General features: G+C 28.9%; 2 protein-coding genes across 5 annotated transcripts in view; one reads left to right on the top strand and one right to left on the bottom strand.

The window, feature by feature from the left end:
* Positions 1–19,892, top strand: part of ocm (over compensating males) — a 302,029-nt gene that overhangs the window by 72,027 nt on the left and 210,110 nt on the right. The window lies entirely within an intron of this gene.
* LOC140438786 (uncharacterized) lies at positions 324–14,287 on the bottom strand. The gene is made up of 2 exons (XM_072528435.1): positions 13,225–14,287; positions 324–478 (listed from the first exon to the last, which is right to left on the bottom strand). The coding sequence occupies exons 1-2, from the start codon at positions 14,285–14,287 to the stop codon at positions 324–326; spliced, it is 1,218 nt and encodes a 405-aa protein (XP_072384536.1).

Raw genomic sequence — 19,892 nt, 5'->3', positions numbered from 1 at the left:
GTATTTGTAAATTCAATGTTTAGTCGCGCTTTAATTGTGTTTTCCCTGTAAACATCTTTGATTGTTTTACTTAATGGGGAGTTAGCTCGGTAATGCACATCCTCCAACTGAATTTTATCAAAGGCTTTTGGTAAGTTTACGAAACACAGGAATGCTGTTCTATTATATTGGATTGAGTTTTATAATATTTTTTGCATCATAAATACAACGCCTCTACATGATCTAAACTCTTGTTGTTCTTCTGCTAATGTGAAAGTATTTATTTTGTTTGTTACCACTTTTGTGCTCAATTTTAGAATTGTGTTTCGGAGATTTATGTTTCTCTAATTGGAAGGGTTCTGCTTATCTCCTTTTAAAACGTGGGCATCGCTATGCGATACGATTCTGTTATGTTCAAGGATCTTTTGCAATAATTTGATTCCTTTTACCAATTCCACATCTCCATATTTGAAGAGTTCACTGGATATTTTATTTGCACCTGGTTATATTCTGTTTTTTAACTTGGTGCTTTACTAACTTCCTCAAAAACTGTTTTATCTTCATTTAATTGGACTTGTGTTAACAATTTTGCTTTTAATTAACCCTGTTTAAATCTGTAATTATAGATAAATAAGTCTGTTGTGTATTCTGCCTATGTATCAGTACTTATATGTGTATTGCAATCATCTCATTGATTTCTGTATATTAATTTCTTATCGTTCTCCATATTTTCTTCTTCGCCCCATGTCACTCTCCAGCTTTTGAGCATGTTTCCTAGTGCTCTTGGTTTATTTTATGTACTAATATCGTTGTTTTGTTCTTTTGTAGTCGTCATATCTTTAATGATTGAAATCTTAAATGTCTTCTCGTTTTTCTCTTTCGCCTCTGAACTACGGTTTTTTTTATAGGCTTTCTACTGGTTGTTTTCTTAGTGCTTCGCTAGCCGCAATATCAATAGCCTTTTATAAATTGGCCCAGAACTATTTATTCACATTATCCATATTTGCTGTTGCCGAATATATTCTTATTTTTTCTTTCAATCTGCCCAGAAACCATCAGTGTCTTCTAAGTCTAATGCCACAAATTGGTCGCATTACTCCTGTAGTGATCCTTTCCCAAGTTAAAATGCTCCTTTTCTAACTTGGCTGCACCGTACTGAAGACGACCAATAGTCAGAAATCCGTATATACGGTTACCTTCCATCGATATACCTTATATATAACATAATTTGACATTTTAAATAATTAGTAAATTTTTAAAATATACACTGTGAAGTTTTTATTTGAATAATTTTTAGTTTTTGAATTTTAATAATTTTTTTTTTGAATAATTCAAAATAAACTTTAAATTGTATATTTTAAAAATTTACTGACTAATTATTTGACATATTGATGTCAAATTATGTTATATTGTGTATAACATATATATATATATATATATATATATATATATATATATATATATATATATATATATATTGAAATGAATAGAATATAGGAGAAAGAAAAATAGGGTTTAAAAGGTTAATTTACAAGTTATATACTAGATAATATTAGATATTAAAAGTATTTGGTTATTTTAATAAGTTATATACTAGAGAATTTTATAAAAATTATTTATGTGAGGGCATTTTTAAGAAATTAGCATATAAAAAGTATATTTTTATAATTATAATGTACATATATTTGAGCCATGTGATTAGGCAACCAGATATACATACTCTCCAAGTGACATTTAAGGAATGGTTGCGAATATAAAGTGGGGTTATAATAATATGTTGTTTAAAATGTGTAGTTTATTAAATTAGAATGTTAAGTTACTGACTTAAGTGTATATTCTGATCTGAAAAGCCTAAATGTCAACAAAATTCTCAATAGAAAAGAAAGGAATTCTCTAGATCACCGGAGATGGCCTTGTTTGCGAAATGGACTGTTCCAGAACATCCATATAGAAGAAATAGAACAAAATCGAACATGATTTCTTGCTAGATGATTCTGGAACATGGAAAAAGATATAAATACCCGGTGATTTGGATTCAAGGCATCAGTTATGAGTTACATTTACTATGAGTCCAGTTTAGTATGAAAGTTAATTAGAGTTAGCATGAAATAGAAGTCAGATCAATTATAGTCAGACAGAAGGTCCAATTGTTCAATATAGTGAGTTAAATGAAGATTAAGAAACAGTATAAAGAAAATATTATTGTGTCATAGTGTCATAAAAATTTCAATTTTGAAGATAGTTTGTTTAAATTTTACATTGTCTATAGAATTTAATTAGTTTCATAAGAATATCAATTTAAAAATAGTTTATTTTAAATTTACATTGGCTAGGTTCGATATATACGTGTGTTTCATAGTAGATATAATAAAGATAATTTAAAAAAGTACTTACAAACTAATTCTTTGAGAACCGCGATAAAAACCCTATATATTATATTATTAAAAATACTCATTGCTCATCATTCACAAACAATACATCATAACAAATTGGCGCCCAACGTGGGGCTCTCTATTTAAAAGAATTAGTTTGGGAAGATAAGTGCTCTCATATAATTAAATTAATTTTCATTAGAAAGAAAAAATTATAGATTTTATTTTTAATTATATTTGAACAAGTAAAGTCTCAAAATGTCTCAAGGAAAGAAAGGTACAAGAAGCAAAAAGAATGAAGAAGATGTTGAAGTAGAAACACAACCTGTACAAGAGGAGATTTTAGTTCAAGTTCCACAAGATACTGCAGAAATGAATCCAGAAAGAGAGGAAATTATTGAATCTATTAATTTAATTTATATAAATGCTTTGGCCAAAAATAAAATGATTAAGATTATGATAGATACTGGTTCAGAAAGTACTTTAGTCTCGGAGAATTTTATTTTTAATACATTAAAACTATCAGATATAATAAAGATTCCAAAAATTAAAATTGTTGGTGCAAATAATAAGAAGTTGGGTGAAATTGATAAACTAGCCAATTTTAAAATTAATATTCTTAATAAAGAAATTAATATGCAAGGATTTATTGTCAAGGATTTATGTGTTGATATATTAATGGGAAATGATGAATTGGAAAAGAAGAAAGTAAAGATAGATTTTGAAGAAAAAATGGTAACTTTGGAAGGGCAAATAATTAAATTTATGCAGAAAGATGAGGTGGAAGAAGGAATAAGAGTTGATAGGATATTATTAAAAGGAAATAATGATATTTATGAAGAAGAAATATATTTTGATGATAGGGAAATGTCCCAAAAGAATCTAAAGAATAATTGTAGTGAATATTTAAGGAATGGAAATTTTAAGCAGATGGATGCCTACGAGGTGGAGTGCGTAAAATTGGAAGCAAGGAATAATGAGTACAAAATGAAGAATAATTTTATTTGTAAAGAAGAAGATATGATAAAAGTTTTAAATTGCCCTGAAGAATATAAATCAATAGTCGTTTCCATATTGCAGCAACACAAGGGACTTGTCAATAAAGAAAATAGAATTGCACAAAATTATATCCATAGTATAAAAGTTAAAGAAGAAAAACATTTTAAAACAAAATCATACCCAATACCATATAAATACAGAGAAGAAGTAAACAGAACGATTAATAATATGTTAGAAGATGGAATCATTGAGAAGGCAGATACACGTTTCATAAACCCAATAGTAGTAGTACGTAAAAGATCAGGTGAAATCAGGTTATGTTTGGATGCAAGGAATATTAACAAGATCACTGAAAAGCAATTTGAAGCACCAATGAGTATAGATGGAATACTAGGAAGAATTACAGGAATGTCATTTTTCACTAAAATCGATTTACAGCATAGCTTTTGGTTAATACCTCTAGAAAGAAAAAGTAGACAGTATACAGGATTTCAGATAGATGGAGTAGTATATCAATTCAAAGTAGTACCATTTGGACGTCAATCATCTTGTAGTGCTCTATGTAGATGTCTTCATGAGATTCTGGATCAATATGAACATTTTGTAATTCACTACATTGATGATATATTAATTTTTTCTAAAACTGCTGAAGATCATGAGAAACACCTAAAAATTATAATTAACAGATTAGACAAAGTTGGACTAAAAATAAATCAAGAAAAATGTACATTTTTTCAAAAAGAAGTAATAATCTAGGTTATAAACTTAATACTAAGGGAATAGAAATGGATCCAAAACGGACACAGGTCATTCAGGAATATAAAACACCACACAACTTAAGAACTTTAAGAGGATTTATTGGAATAATTAATTATTATAAAAGGATGATACCAGATCTAAGTATAAAAGAAATTCCATTACTTGAACTACTGAAAAAAGGTGTAAAATGGAGATGGGATCAGAGAAGAGAACTAGCATTCCAAGAAATCAAAAACCTTTTTCTGTCAAATTTAAAAATATATCACCCAGACTACACAAAGCCATTCATATTAAGAACAGATGCATCAATAGAGAGATTTTCAGGGGTATTATTACAAATACATGATGGGGTCGAATACCCAATACAATTCATTTCAAGAATTACAAAGCCACATGAAAAGGGTTACTCAGTCTCAGAATTAGAACTAGCAAGTATTATACACTGTGTCACAAAATTAAGATTTTATTTGTTGGGTAATGAATTTACAATAGAAACAGATCACCAAGCTTTAACATCTATATTAAATAACAAATATGGAAACAGTAGAATACATAGGTGGAGTCTAATATTGAGTGAATACTCCTTTGAAATCAAATACATTTCTGGAAAATCCAACATAGTGGCAGATGCTTTATCAAGGTTAGAAAATACATCACAAAAAGGGCAGCGAACAATAAAAATTGGATTAAATCAATTAGTAGAAAGCACTGGATTATATTCTAAAGAAGAAATTGTAAGAGATCAGATCAATTTGAGTGAAAAACAAAAAGTCCTTAAGAAAGATGGGGTTTATTATAAAATAATAAATGGCATAGAGGTATATGTAATAAGTAGAACTTTGGCAAGGAAAATATTGAAAAATTTACATAACGATTATATGCATATTGGTTCAAGAAAGCTATGGATGCTATTTAGGGACAATTATTTTGCAAAGAATGACATAAGTATAGCAAAAGAAATTACTACCCAATGCCAAATATGTCAAATAAACAAAGAAAAGAATTTCAAAAACCAGAACACATATAAATCTAATGTTGTATATGAAAAACTAAATACAGTTTCCATGGATTTTATTTAGTTCTCAGTCCAACAGGAAAAAAACATATACTAGTGATAGTTGATTTATATACAAAATTTATTAAACTATATCCCTGCTCAAGAACAAATGTTAAAACATTGAAATTATATATTAATCAATTTTTCGAAGAAATAGGACCATTTAGAAATTGCATAATATATAATGCTACATATTTTAACAACCAAAAATTTCGGGCATTTTGTGAGAAAAAGGGAATCAACATTCATTTTACAAGTATCAGACATCCTTAGGCAAATCCTGCAGAAAGATATATTAAAGAAGTTATAAAATATTTAAGAATAGTATGCCAGAATCAACATGAAACGTGGCAGCAACATGTACCACATGTAGAATATTTTTTAAATAATACACATAATTTAAATACAGAGGAAGTACCCGAATATTTAATGTTTGGCCATATAGGAAACAGAAAATGGATTAATGAATATAATCAGGATATGTTAGAACAAGTAATGCAGAAAGTGAATAACCGAATTAGGAGGAAAGCTGAAAAATATATCAGAAGACAAAATAAAAAAATAAAAAAACCAATCACATTTCAAAAAGGAGATAAAGTGTTAATTCGTTCACTTAGAAAAAGTAATGTTAAAGAAAACCGTTGTAAGAAATTACAACCAATGTTTGAAGGTCCATACAGAATTGAAAATCAGAATGGACTAAATAGTTATGTGTTAATAGATACAGATAATAGACCTAGAGGAATTTTTCATATCAATGACATATTTAAATATTATGAAGAGAATGAATAATGTTTTCTATACTTTTAACACTAATAATAACAACACTAATAGCTTACTGATAGATCCATTTCATAGATAGATGGTAGATTTCTTTGTTATGAATCAATTTAACATCATACTTAATGATTTTGTACATATGGAAATTATTTGTGCCCTAAAAATCATAATTTGGGGTTAGATACTAAATAGATTCTATAAATGATTTGCTAAAAATGTCTTTCTAATATAATAAAGTGTAAAACTTACCAATTCATATGGATGAAAGCCTGTTGAATGGAAATAATTCCTAGATTTTGTCTATAAATAAACATAACACAATAATAGATGATTAGATTATATTTTTATTTTCTGATATAGCCTCCATTGCTCTATTTGACATGACAGTTTGACATAGACAACAGGGATGTATTTAAACAATTTTTAAACAAAGAAATTAAATTATTTAATTTATTATATTTACTAAGGTATGTGGATAAGAAAATTAATATTTAAAAAAATAATAAGTAAATTATTTATTTTAAATTTAATTTTGGGGTATGGAAATGAATAGAATATAGGAGAAAGAAAAATAGGGTTTAAAAGGTTAATTTACAAGTTATATACTAGATAATATTAGATATTAAAAGTATTTGGTTATTTTAATAAGTTATATACTAGAGAATTTTATAAAAATTATTTATGTGAGGGCATTTTTAAGAAATTAGCATATAAAAAGTATTTTTTTATAATTATAATGTTGTACATATATTTAAGTGAGCCATGTGATTAGGCAACCAGATATACATACTCTCCAAGTGACATTTAAGGAATGGTTGCGAATATAAAGTGGGGTTATAATAATATGTTGTTTAAAATGTGTAGTTTATTAAATTAGAATGTTAAGTTACTGACTTAAGTGTATATTCTGATCTGAAAAGCCTAAATGTCAACAAAATTCTCAATAGAAAAGAAAGGAATTCTCTAGATCACCGGAGATGGCCTTGTTTGCGAAATGGACTGTTCCAGAACATCCATATAGAAGAAATAGAACAAAATCGAACATGATTTCTTGCTAGATGATTCTGGAACATGGAAAAAGATATAAATACCCGGTGATTTGGATTCAAGGCATCAGTTATGAGTTACATTTACTATGAGTCCAGTTTAGTATGAAAGTTAATTAGAGTTAGCATGAAATAGAAGTCAGATCAATTATAGTCAGACAGAAGGTCCAATTGTTCAATATAGTGAGTTAAATGAAGATTAAGAAACAGTATAAAGAAAATATTATTGAAGATTAAAAATTATGTAATGTATAAATGGTGATTGGATAATGCAAGAAGTATTAATTGAAAATTAAAATTATATAATATATTTGGTGATTGGATATTGGTATACTGAAAAGAAGAATAAATATAAATGCTGTTTGCTGGTTTGTTTGGTGGTTTATAAATGCTTAAGAAGAAATATATTTTAAATTGGTGGAAGCTGATAATTGGAAAAAATAATTTCACAAAAACAAGGATAACCGAAGCACGAAGACATTGAGTAGTGATTAGAATCTATATAGTGGAAAACAGTTCATTTAGGCATTCAGTGACAGAAAGGTACAAAGTTTTGTTAATATAATTTAGTTAGTGTCATAACAATTTCAATTTTGAAGATAGTTTGTTTAAATTTTACATTGTCTATAGAATTTAATTAGTTTCATAAGAATATCAATTTAAAAATAGTTTATTTTAAATTTACATTGGCTAGGTTCGATATATACGTGTGTTTCATAGTAGATATAATAAAGATAATTTAAAAAAGTACTTACAAACTAATTCTTTGAGAACCGCGATAAAAACCCTATATATTATATTATTAAAAATACTCATTGCTCATCATTCACAAACAACATCATAACATTATATATATATATATAAAGTACTTTTTACGAATAGAATGTCATAAAATTAATTATAATACATTTTAGTTGTCTTGAAAAAAACAATATACTAGTGTTTTAATCACTAGGTCTTTTGATTGCAACCTCACAAATCTTTGTTTTACTGTATTAACCGGTCACAAACAACTGCATGTATATATATATATATATATATATATATATATATATATATATATATATATATATATATATATATATATATATATATATATATATATATATATATATATATATATATATATATATATATTTTGTTATGGATCAGTCTATCGATCAGAAATAGAATAAAGAGTTTTTTTTATTATTTTAATATACCGCGGGCATATAAGTTAAAATACAACCCTGTACTTATTTGTAATCGTTAGAATAAGAAAAGACATTGTTTCCGTGACGGACTAGTTTTTCCTTGAAGGACTAAGTGAATAGTGAAAGGACAATGGAATTCGTGTAATTATATATTTAAGGAATAAACTTTGTAATTGTATTTTGCGGTGGACATTTTTCGAAAGTAAATAAGAATTAGATTTAGATATGAGATAACAAGAATTTGGAAGCTTATTTCGGTTGAAAAAGGCAAAATTGTTAATGGTTTCTGAAAAGTAATTTGAGTGAAATTAGTTTATTTGTTTTAAATATTATGTTGGAAATTTTCTGAATCGAAAATTAGTAGGAAAGATGAATGCTTATGATTGGTTAAAAAGGAATGATGGGGGATGAGAGAGTTTGAGAAGGTTGTCTGGGGATATTTAAAAGATTATGATGTTACCGGCAGACCAGAAGAGAAGACGTGTTTTTTCGTGTAGTCAATCGGAGTAGGAGTGTTTTTCGTTTGTTAGTGAAAAAGGTGGAAGCTGAGAGCAGATCAAAAACGAGAAGATTAATACCTCTTTTGAGTCTGCATAGTCCACGAGATCTAATTGAGAAAGAAAGGAGAGTTTGTGAATAAAGAGTACCGGTCAAAAGAGTCTTGGGCTTGTGTTTTCGGAGGAGTAGTTTGCTGGTAAGCGGTTTTGGAGCGATGCTGAGAACGGGAAAGATTTGATGGTAGCCGGACATAATCAATCAAGGAAGGAACTGTGGTTTGATCGAGAGGAGACATCATTGGTGTAAAAAAATTAAAGGTCAGTCAAATAATTTGAATGAAAGAAAACTTTAAGACATTCTAAAGATAAAATCAAATATAAGCATACGAACTAAGATTCCAAGTTTTAAAGAGTTATTTTTTTGTGAATAAATTATATTTTTTATATGGTAAATTTTTTAGTAGATATTATTATAAAGCAGATCAATAGATAGTTTGTTAATTAAAATTAAATTTAAAGTATAGGAGTTTGTTGGGAAAGATAATTGCCCACAAAAAGTTATTTATTAACATTCACCGTATTGCTTATTGAAATAAATAATAATTTGTGTGCATATTTATGTTGTTTTAATGTTAGTTCCGTTTCCTGTTTTATCCCGATTATGAGCAACTAGGAGATACTAAACCCACTAGAAGAGATATATAAAATAAACTGATTAAAGTAAAATTAAAAAGGCACCCTGAGAATTTTAATAGTAATTGAATTGTATGACTCTGCATAAATTAGTGAACTAATTAATTAAATAATTGGATTAATTAAATTAGTCTTAATCAATAATAAGACATCATAAAGCAGATCACAACAATATATATATATATATATATATATATATATATATATATATATATATATATATATATATATATATATATATATATATATATATATATATATATATATATAGATGACGTTGGAGTGGATATAATACATCAAATTTGTCAAAGAGTGTGGGAGACAGGTAAATGGCCTGAGGACTGGACACAATCACTATATATTCCCATACATAAAAAGGGAGCGAAAGATTTATGTAGCAACTATCGCACAATTGCTCTAATTGCGCATTGCAGTAAGATACTCTTACACAATTCTCGAGAGGATAAAGCCCTTTTTACTACCTAACATTGCGGAGGAACAAGCAGGTTTCGTCCCCGGACGTGGTACTAGAGAACAAATTTTAAACGTACGGCAGATTGTAGAAAAATCCAGAGAATTCAACATCACAACATATCTGTGCTTCATAGATTATAGTAAAGCTTTTGATTTGGTCAACTGGAGTAAAATGTGGCAGGTTTTGTCTGAAATGGGAGTCCCCAATCATCTGATACTGCTAATTAAAAGCCTGTACAATAACAATTATGCCAGAGTTAGAATAAATGGGGAACTAACCGATAGTTTCAGGGTCACAAAGGGCGTGAGACAAGGCTGCATACTAAGCCCAATTCGATTTAACATCTATGGTGAATGGATAATGCGGAAAGCTACTGAGGACTGGAACGGTGGCATCACCATTGGCGGGAAGAAGATTTGCAACTTGAGATATGCAGATGATACTACTATCCTCGCTAGTTCTGAAGCTGAATTGATTCACCTGCTACAACGGATAGAAGACGTAAGCTTAACGATGAGCCTTAAAATAAACAAGAGATAAAACGAGAATCATGATAATTGACAGAGCTAACAACAATCAAAATCATCTGGTCATGATAAACAATATCGCTGTTGTAGATAAATTTGTGTATCTGGGCTCATTAATAACCAACAAAGGAGGCTGTACTGAAGAAATAAAGCGGCGGTCAGCAATCGCAAAAAGCGCTATGGCAAAATTAATAAAAATTTGGAAAAGCCATGAAATAACTACCGATACAAAAATGAGACTAGTAAGAAGTCTAGTTTTTCCAGTTTTTACTTATGTATCGGAATGCTGGACCCTTACTGAGAGAGACAAAAAGAACATAGATGTATTTGAGATGTACTGCTGGAGACGAATGCTGAGAATACCATGGGTGGCCCGAAGAACAAATGAATCCATACTGGACCAGCTAAACATAAAGAAAAGACTAAGAACACAAATATCAGAACAAATAATAAGCTATTTTGTACATGTGCTTCGAAGAAATGGTCTTGAAAAACTTACCATCCAGGGAAAAGTAGAAGGCAAAAGAAATAGAGGTAGATCTCCCACAAGATACACGGACCATATTGTTGCTACCATTGGCGCTCCATTGTCAGAATGTGCTAGAATGGCAGACGATAGAAAAACGTGGAGGAACATTGGGAAATTTAGCTAATAGCTTCATGATATCACGATACCTGCATCAGGTTAACGACTAAGAGGAATATATATATATATATATATATATATATATATATATATATATATATATATATATATATATATATATATATATATATATATATATATATAAAAAATGTGCACTCGTAAGTGAAAGGGATATTTTCGGTCAATTTGGAGATTAAAAAAGAAAAGAGTTGTGCTACTTTATCTTTTTATTGAATACGTTTCGCCCACTGTTCAATGGGCATCGTCAGTTCATCTAAAAGAATGGTATTAGCGATACATCTAATATAAAAAACAATAAGTAAACGATCTTACCTTAAAAAGATCTGTAGCATTAAGATATTAGTATGGTGAAGACACATCAAAAATTAATTTACTAAATAAAACAGCAAAAAAACACAGAATGCCGGAAGATTCCCAATTTAAGTAATTTTATATTAATTAGTTTTATAATTTAACTTTTAAAAACATTGATGGATTCTAAAATCTATCAAAAAAAAATTTAATTGTCAATTTTGGAATGTTATATTAACAACGGCAAGGCTAGGGATCTTGACTGTCATGATCATATCATGCAAAATAAAGTATTTGAAAGTTCGAATGTCGGAACTGACAATCAGATGGTGAGATTGAAGGAAAAGTTTTTTAGATGCCAACATAAATGTTATGATATAATAAAAGAAGTTAAAGAAGAAACCAATAATTTAAAAGTAGAATACGAAAGAATCAATTTTGTAGTATTAGTGCATGGTAAATTTGGCTTAAGTTGCTGATATCAGTTCTCTTATTTAATGCATTAGGTTGTTTCAAAATATGACACATCTCCATAAACTGTCTCTTATTAAGGTTACGTTCTCTACAGAGAATTCTAACACCATCAAAATTCACAGTATGTTTGGTGTTGATTGCATGTTCTGCAAGGGCACAAGTATGTTTAGAAAGTTTAATGTCACTACGATGTGAAGTAAGGCGTCCTTTAAGGGAACGGCCAGTTTGACCAATATAACATGCATCACATTCAGAACAGGGTATGTGATAGACTACATTCACTTGTTCCAAAAAGGAAAGAGGTGTTTTAATTTTAGAAAACAAGTTCCTGACAGTCTTTGAATTATTGATAGCAATCTTAACCGGGATATTGTTCTGTTTGTACAATTTAATAAGCTTTTCAGTAACATATGGGAAATAGGGTAGTGAAGAGTAATGGGTGGTGGAAGTTGCAATGTTAGGAGAAAGTAGAGTATTGTTGTTCATAATATTATTAGAAATCATTCTAAGTTGATCGCCATTAGGTAAATCATCAATAGAAGACCCAAAACTTGTTGAAAAAAGGTATTTATTTATGAGAGATGTAGGGTAAGAATTGTCAGATAGTATACTTCTGAGTAACAAAAGAGAATCCCTTTTGTTATCAGGATGTGTTAACCTATGGACCCTACAGCTGAGTGCTTTTATAAGATTTATTTTGTATTTGAACGGATGGCAAGAATGATAGTTAAGGAACCTATTACTAGCCATAGGTTTCCTGTACCAACTTGTAGTTAGTGTATTGTCATTATTTCTAAAGACACGCATGTCTAAGAAAGGAATACTATTGTTAGAAGGATCCTCAAGTTCATAAGTAAACTGTAAGTGAGGATCAAAATCATTAAAAATCGATAAGGTAGACTCTACTTTCTCAAAGGGTAAGGCTAACAAAAGGTCATCAACATAACGTTTAACAAAAGGGATATGGAAATCTATAAGACCCAAACATTCAGATATCAAGTCATCAAGGACAAAGTTAACAAGGATGGGAGATATGGATGAACCCATTGGTGTACCAAAAATTTGTAAGTAATATTTATCATTGAAAACCAAAAAATTAGTGTCAAACACTAATTGCAAAAGCTCTACAAATACGTCCCAGGAAACGGGGGAGTTTGGTTGGATAGTGTTCCAATGATTTCTTAAAGAAGTGAGAACACTAGAAAAAGGAAGGTTAGTGAAAAGTGATACTACATCAAAGCTCACCAAAATGTAATTAAGTGGTAGTTTAAAATTGTTAATAAATGCACTAAATTGAAAAGAATCAAAAATATTATAAGAATTGTGATAATCATAGGATTTAGATAGAATATCAGTTAGAAATTTAGCAATGTGTATATTTGGTGAATTGATAGAAGAAACAATAGGTCTCATACTAAGAGTTGGTTTATGTATTTTGGGTAAACAGTAAAATCTTGGTGAATAACCATCATAGTTATGCAGAGATTTAGCTATGGTTTGGTTTATGACCTTAATATCCTTTAAATGCGTAATAAACTTGTTAATTCTATTAGTAAACTTAGAGCAAGGGTTGGAGGGAAGGAGTTGATAATAACGACTATCATCCAACAAGGACTGGCTAAGAGATATGTATTGATCTCTATCCATGAGAACTGTGGCATTACCCTTATCGCTAGTGAGGACCAAAAGGTTTGGGTGATTTTTTAAAAAAGATACTGTTTCCCTATATACACTATCAATGATCGATATGGAATGCTTAGGACGTTTGGTATAATTCAATAAAATGTTATTGGAATAAGACCTAAGGGATAAAAGGTCTGAGTCATCTGCATATGACAAAATATTCTCAACATCAGCAAGAATCCTATTAACGGAATAATCCTTGAAAGATGGTTGAAGGCCAAATTTTGGTCCCAAAGATAAAAGTTTAAGAATGTCTTGAGGAACATCAACATTGGAAAGATTTTTAATCCATTTAGGATTAAAAGGAATTTTGTGAAACTCCGGGGTATCTAAATTATCTAACTTCTTTTGAAGGCGTAAGATTGATTTCTGGTAATAGAAATTGAATTTTCTGTGTAAAGAAGTCTCAAAAGTGTCAAGTAAAGGGACAGGAAGAACCTGGTCTAAGAACTCAGTGATATTTTTAATTTGATTAGTAATGAATTTAATGTCTGAATGAACCTTCGAAATATGAAAATTAAGCAATCGTGCCCTCACCTGCCTGTTAAGTGATTGACTCAGGTGTTGAATAGTGGGACTAATGGTCCCCGTGGTAGAAGAAAGAATTGTAGAAGTACAATCAATGATAAATCTGGGAATCTTCCGTGTTCTCCTACATTCTAATAAGAAAGTTCTTCTTGCTTCCGCTGTAGCTAACTTTTCAACTAAATTTGTCCATCTCTTGAGTTTCTTCACTGTAGTTTCTCCATAGATGCGCTTAGTCTTAACATAGAATCCCTCTGTACGTGAAGACATCTTTAAGGAATATGACCGTTTAATTTAATATAAAAAATCATAAATATATATATATATATATAAATATATATATATATATATATATATATATATATATATATATATATATATATATATATATATATATATATATATATATATATATATATATTTATGATGTATTGTTTGTGAATGATGAGCAATGAGTGTTTTTTTTAATAATATAGGGTTTTTATCGCGGTTCTCAAAGAATTAGTTTTAAGCACTTTTTAAATTATCTTTACTATATCTATTATGAAACACACATATATATCTAACATAACCAATGTAAAATTTAAAATAAACTATCTTTAAATTAAAATTCTTATTAAACTAATTAAATTCTATAGACAATGTAAAATTTAAACAAACTATCTTCAAAATTGAAATTGTTATGACACTAACTAAATTATATTAACAAAATTTTGTACCTTTCTTTCACTGAATGCCTAAATGAACTGTTTTCCACTATATAGATTTTAATCACCACTCAATATCTTCGTTCTCAGCTTCGTTTATCCTTGTTTTTGTGAAATTACTTTTTCCAATTATCAGCTTCCACCAATTTAAAATATTTTTCTTCACCAACATTTATAAACCACCAAGCAAACCAGCAAACAGCATTTATATTTATTCTTCTTTTCAATATACCAATATCCAATCACCAAATATATTATATATTTATATTTATTCTTCTTTTCAATGTACCAATATCCAATCACCATATAATTATCATAAGTTGATTTATACTAATCTCCAATCATAATATAATTTTTAATTTCTTCCAATATCCAACCAATATTCTTCTAATATACTTTCCAATATTATCAAATTTTAATACTAAATCACCGAATATTACATACTTTATACTTTCTTCCTAATTCTGACTAAACTGTAACTGATCTGACTTCTTCTTACTAACTGAATGGCTTATTTCATGCTAATTCTAACAACTTTCATACTAAACTGGCCATCTTGAATCCAAATCACCGAGTATTTATACCTTTTCAATCTTCCAGAACCATCTGGTAAGAAATCCTGTTCGATTTGTTCTATTCCCTACCTATATGAATGTTCTGGAAAAAGTATATGTTCGATCCACAGACATAATCATATTCGAGAAAGTTCTTCCGTAAACAAAGGTTAAATTCTGTATTCTAGAGAATTCCTTTCTTTTTATCGAGAATTTTGTTGACATTTAGGCTTTTCAGATCAGAATATACACTTAAATCAGTAACTTAACACTCTAATTTAATAAACTACACATTTTAAACAACATATTATTATAACCCCACTTATATTCGTAATTATTATTTAAACGTCACTTTAAAGAGTATTTTTGGTTGCCTAGTCACATGGCTCACTTAAATATATCTACAACATTATAATTACTAAAATAAAACTTTTTTTTACACTTATTACATGCTAATTTCTTAAAAATGCCCTCACAAATAATTTTTATAAAATTTTCTAGTATATAACTTATTAAAATAACCAATTACTTTTAATATCTAATATTATGTAGTATATAACATAAATTAATTTTTTAAACACCAATCATCTCAATATATATATATATATATATATATATATATATATATATATATATATATATATATATATATATATATATATATATATATACAGGGTGAGTCATGAGGAACTTTACATACTTCTACCATATGTAGAGTCCCTCAGGGAGCATATCATGTGGCCACTAAAAAATGTCAACTCCTCTTTTGGCTCATTTGATTTTTTTAATTTTTGCATGATACACACATAGTACACTACTATCAAGCATTCGACTGGTATTAGCTAAACTAAAAAATTCCAGGACTGGCTTTGGAAAAATTAATTTAGGGATTCGTATTAAATATTACACCCTGTATAAACTTTTTTTAAAATGCAATAAGTGATTTTCAAACTACATAAATAGCCAATGAAAACGACATATGCGACAATGTTGTCGCACTTTTATTAAATTTTTAGTGAACGATCAAATTTTACCAAAAATAGAACAACCATAATGAAGTATCAAATTATAAGGTATTAATTTAAACAAATGTTATAAATTTCAAACATTTTAATTAAAATGAGTTCCTACAACATAATCTAATACGTAGAAAATTAACATCTTTACTGTCACTTTGTATTATCTCTATGATAGAATCAATTGTTTTTCAATTTTAAATTTTTACTCATAGATCGTATTGGGGCATTATTTTCGATAAATAATAAATTAAATTGATTAAAAAGTCAAACCTCTTGTATGTGTTAGTTTTTGTTGATTGTAAATGATTAAAATTTTATGTCAAATAATAATACATTGCATCAACTGTACTAAATAAAAATAAATCTAAAAAAGTTTAAAATGAAGGTTGGCGTTGACCGTTTGACGTTTCTTGATATTTTATACCCATTGTCATTATTGTCATTATCAATTGTTATTTATGTGTACAAGAATACATATTTCTTCTGTCATATCTACGTTAAGTACATTGTGTTAGTTTTGGTAGAGCTTTTGTTACTTTCGTTCAAAATGCCACATCAGTTTTCGACCACAGAATATGCAGACATAATATTTGTTTATGGATTCTGTAATGGGAATGGTAGGGCTGCTAGTAGAGAATATCGCAGGAGATTTCCTAATCGTCGAACTCCCAGTCATCCAACATTTGGGTCAGTTTTTAATTATTTGCGATAAAATGGCACTTTTCCTAGTGGAACAACAGAGCGACATGTAGATGAAGCGCAGGAAGATGACATTATGGACGCCGTTACTATGAACCCTACAATAAGCACTAGACAAGTAAGTCGAGAACTCAATGTTACTCAATCAAAAGTAAGTAGAGTCTTACAAAAAAATAATCTATACCCATATCACATTCAAATGGTTCAGCGACTACATGCTGGAGATGAGATCGATAGGTTGGAATTTTGTAGATGGATTAACAATAATCGACCAACGCTATACAGGACACTATTTACAGATGAAGCCCAATTTACCAGAGACGGGATAAATAATTCACGAAATTCACATGTGTGGGCAGAACGTTGCTATCCGAGGGATGTATTTTCAGCATAATGGGGCACCCCCACACTTTTAACTGGCAGTGAGACAACATCTCAATAATGTTTATGGCAACAGGCGGATAGGACGTGCAGGTCCTATTTCGTGGCCTTCAAAATCCCCTGATTTCAATCCCGTTGATTACCATATTTGGAGACAATTGAAGCAACTAGTTTACGCAGTGAATATTAATAACCGACAACAATTAATTGATAGAATTATACATTGTTGTAATACTATTAGAAACGATCCCCAGAGTATCCGTAATTCAATACGTCAATTAACAATTCGGCAACAAAAATGTGTACAGGCTGCAGGGTTCCATTTCGAAAATATATTTTGAATTATTTTTATTTTGTTACCATTATTGTATCTTTTCCAGTTCTAATTTATGGGTTTATCATAACTATGTACATATTTTTAGTTTTTTTTTTAATTGTTCTTCGTTATTGTTAGTAGTTACTGTTTTTTGTTGTGCAGTGACTCAGTTTATCATTTCAATTAAAATGTTTGAAATTTATAACATTTGTTTAAATTAATTACCTTATAATTTGATACTTCATTATGGTTGTTCTATTTTTGGTAAGATTTGATCGTTCACTAAAAATTTAATAAAAGTGCGACAACATTGTCGCATATGTCGTTTTCATTGGCTATTTATGTAGTTTGAAAATCACTTATTGCATTTAAAAAAAATATATACACAGGGTGTAATATTTAATACGAATCCCTAAATTAATTTTTCCAATGGCAGTCCTGGAATTTTTTAGTTTAGCTAATACCAGTCGAATGTTTGATAGTAGTGTACTGTATCATGCAAAAATTAAAAAAATCAAATGAGCCGTATAAACACTACAGTAAAATGAAATAAATGGCCAATTACACAAATCACCCTGTTAATTAATAAATGAGAGGAGTTGACATTGTTTAGTGGCCACATGATATGCTCCCTGAGGGACTCTACATATGGTAAAAGTATGTAAAGTTCCTCATGACTCACCCTGTATATATATATAAATACGTTCAAATTATCGGGTAAAGTGGTCTGTAATAAAAATCTTTCTTTTTTCTAAATTACTCAATATTTTGCCATTTATTTAAAAGCTTCCTCATGAGTAAACTAAAAACAATTTGAACATTACATAAAATGGCGTACAAATACATTTTAAAACACTCACAGAATTTAAAAGATTTCGCAAATAAAAACTGACATTGAAGTATTTGAAATATTGAATGTCAAGATTAAATTGTATTAAGCACGTTCGTTACAGCTATACGATAAAAAATTAAAATTATTTCAAATGTAAAAATAAAAATAACAATAAAAGAAAAGTTGGAAGAATAATATTTATTTGATGAATTATTAAGGTTAGTTGTTATTAAGATGAATGTTGGCTATTTTTAATATTTATAAATTTTGTTCAATATGTTACAATATATGTTACTTAACTGTCCAGTGTCCGTTTTATAATTTAAAGTGTTTTTATTTTTGTTAATGTAATACATTTCAAGAAATAATCTACTTTTGTAGTTATCAGTCTGTGCCAAAATGTGAGCTTTGTTATAGTCTAGCATATGACCAGTGTTTTCATAGTGCTCAACTATCACATCAATACCACACTAAACATTTTTAATTCATTTAATAAACATCTTCAGTTTATAATTGAAACTGAGACAGATTTTAGTATACCATTTTTAGACACAAGAGTAATAAGAACAAATGACAATATTTTGACATTGGATTGGTACCAAAAGCCGACATCATCAGGCAGGTATATAATTTACTATTCAAACCATACCATCCGTCAAAAATATAATACCGTACTAGGTATGAAAAACAGGATAATGTCCATTGTTGATGGACAAAAAAATCTGAACATAATACACAAAATTTTTTCGTAACAACAGATATCCTAAACAAATTTTAAAAAAACTGATTTACAGCACTAATTTCTATGACGGTCCCGTCCATGATTCTAATAACAAATCAATCAAATATAAAAAACTTCCCTTTATTAATGGTCTAACTCATTCTGTCATATCCATATTCAAAAATGTTCCTAATATTAGTATAGCTAAATATAATACCATGAACAGCAAACAACTATTTTCAAAAATCAAAGATCCAGTACCAACCTTATATAAAAGTAACTTCGTTTATGAAATACCGTGTTTAGGATGTCAAAATAGCTATATTGGTCAAACATCACAATGGCTAAAACAACGCATCACACAACATAAAAGTGATTGCCGCTTGAGAAAAAATACTTGCGTAGTGGTTGAGCACTATGAAAACACTGGTCATATGCTAGACTATAACAAAGCTCACATTTTGGCACAGACTGATAACTACAAAAGTAGATTATTTCTTGAAATGTATTACATTAACAAAAATAAAAACACTTTAAATTATAAAACGGACACTGGACAGTTAAGTAACATATATTGTAACATATTGAACAAAATTTATAAATATTAAAAATAGCCAACATTCATCTTAATAACAACTCCTCACAA

Source organism: Diabrotica undecimpunctata, chromosome 4 (assembly GCF_040954645.1).
Source record: "Diabrotica undecimpunctata isolate CICGRU chromosome 4, icDiaUnde3, whole genome shotgun sequence".
In the NCBI taxonomy this organism is placed as follows: domain Eukaryota; kingdom Metazoa; phylum Arthropoda; class Insecta; order Coleoptera; family Chrysomelidae; genus Diabrotica; species Diabrotica undecimpunctata.
The sequence above is the reverse complement of the archived record's forward strand: the minus strand, read 5'-3'. Positions and strand labels throughout refer to the sequence as shown.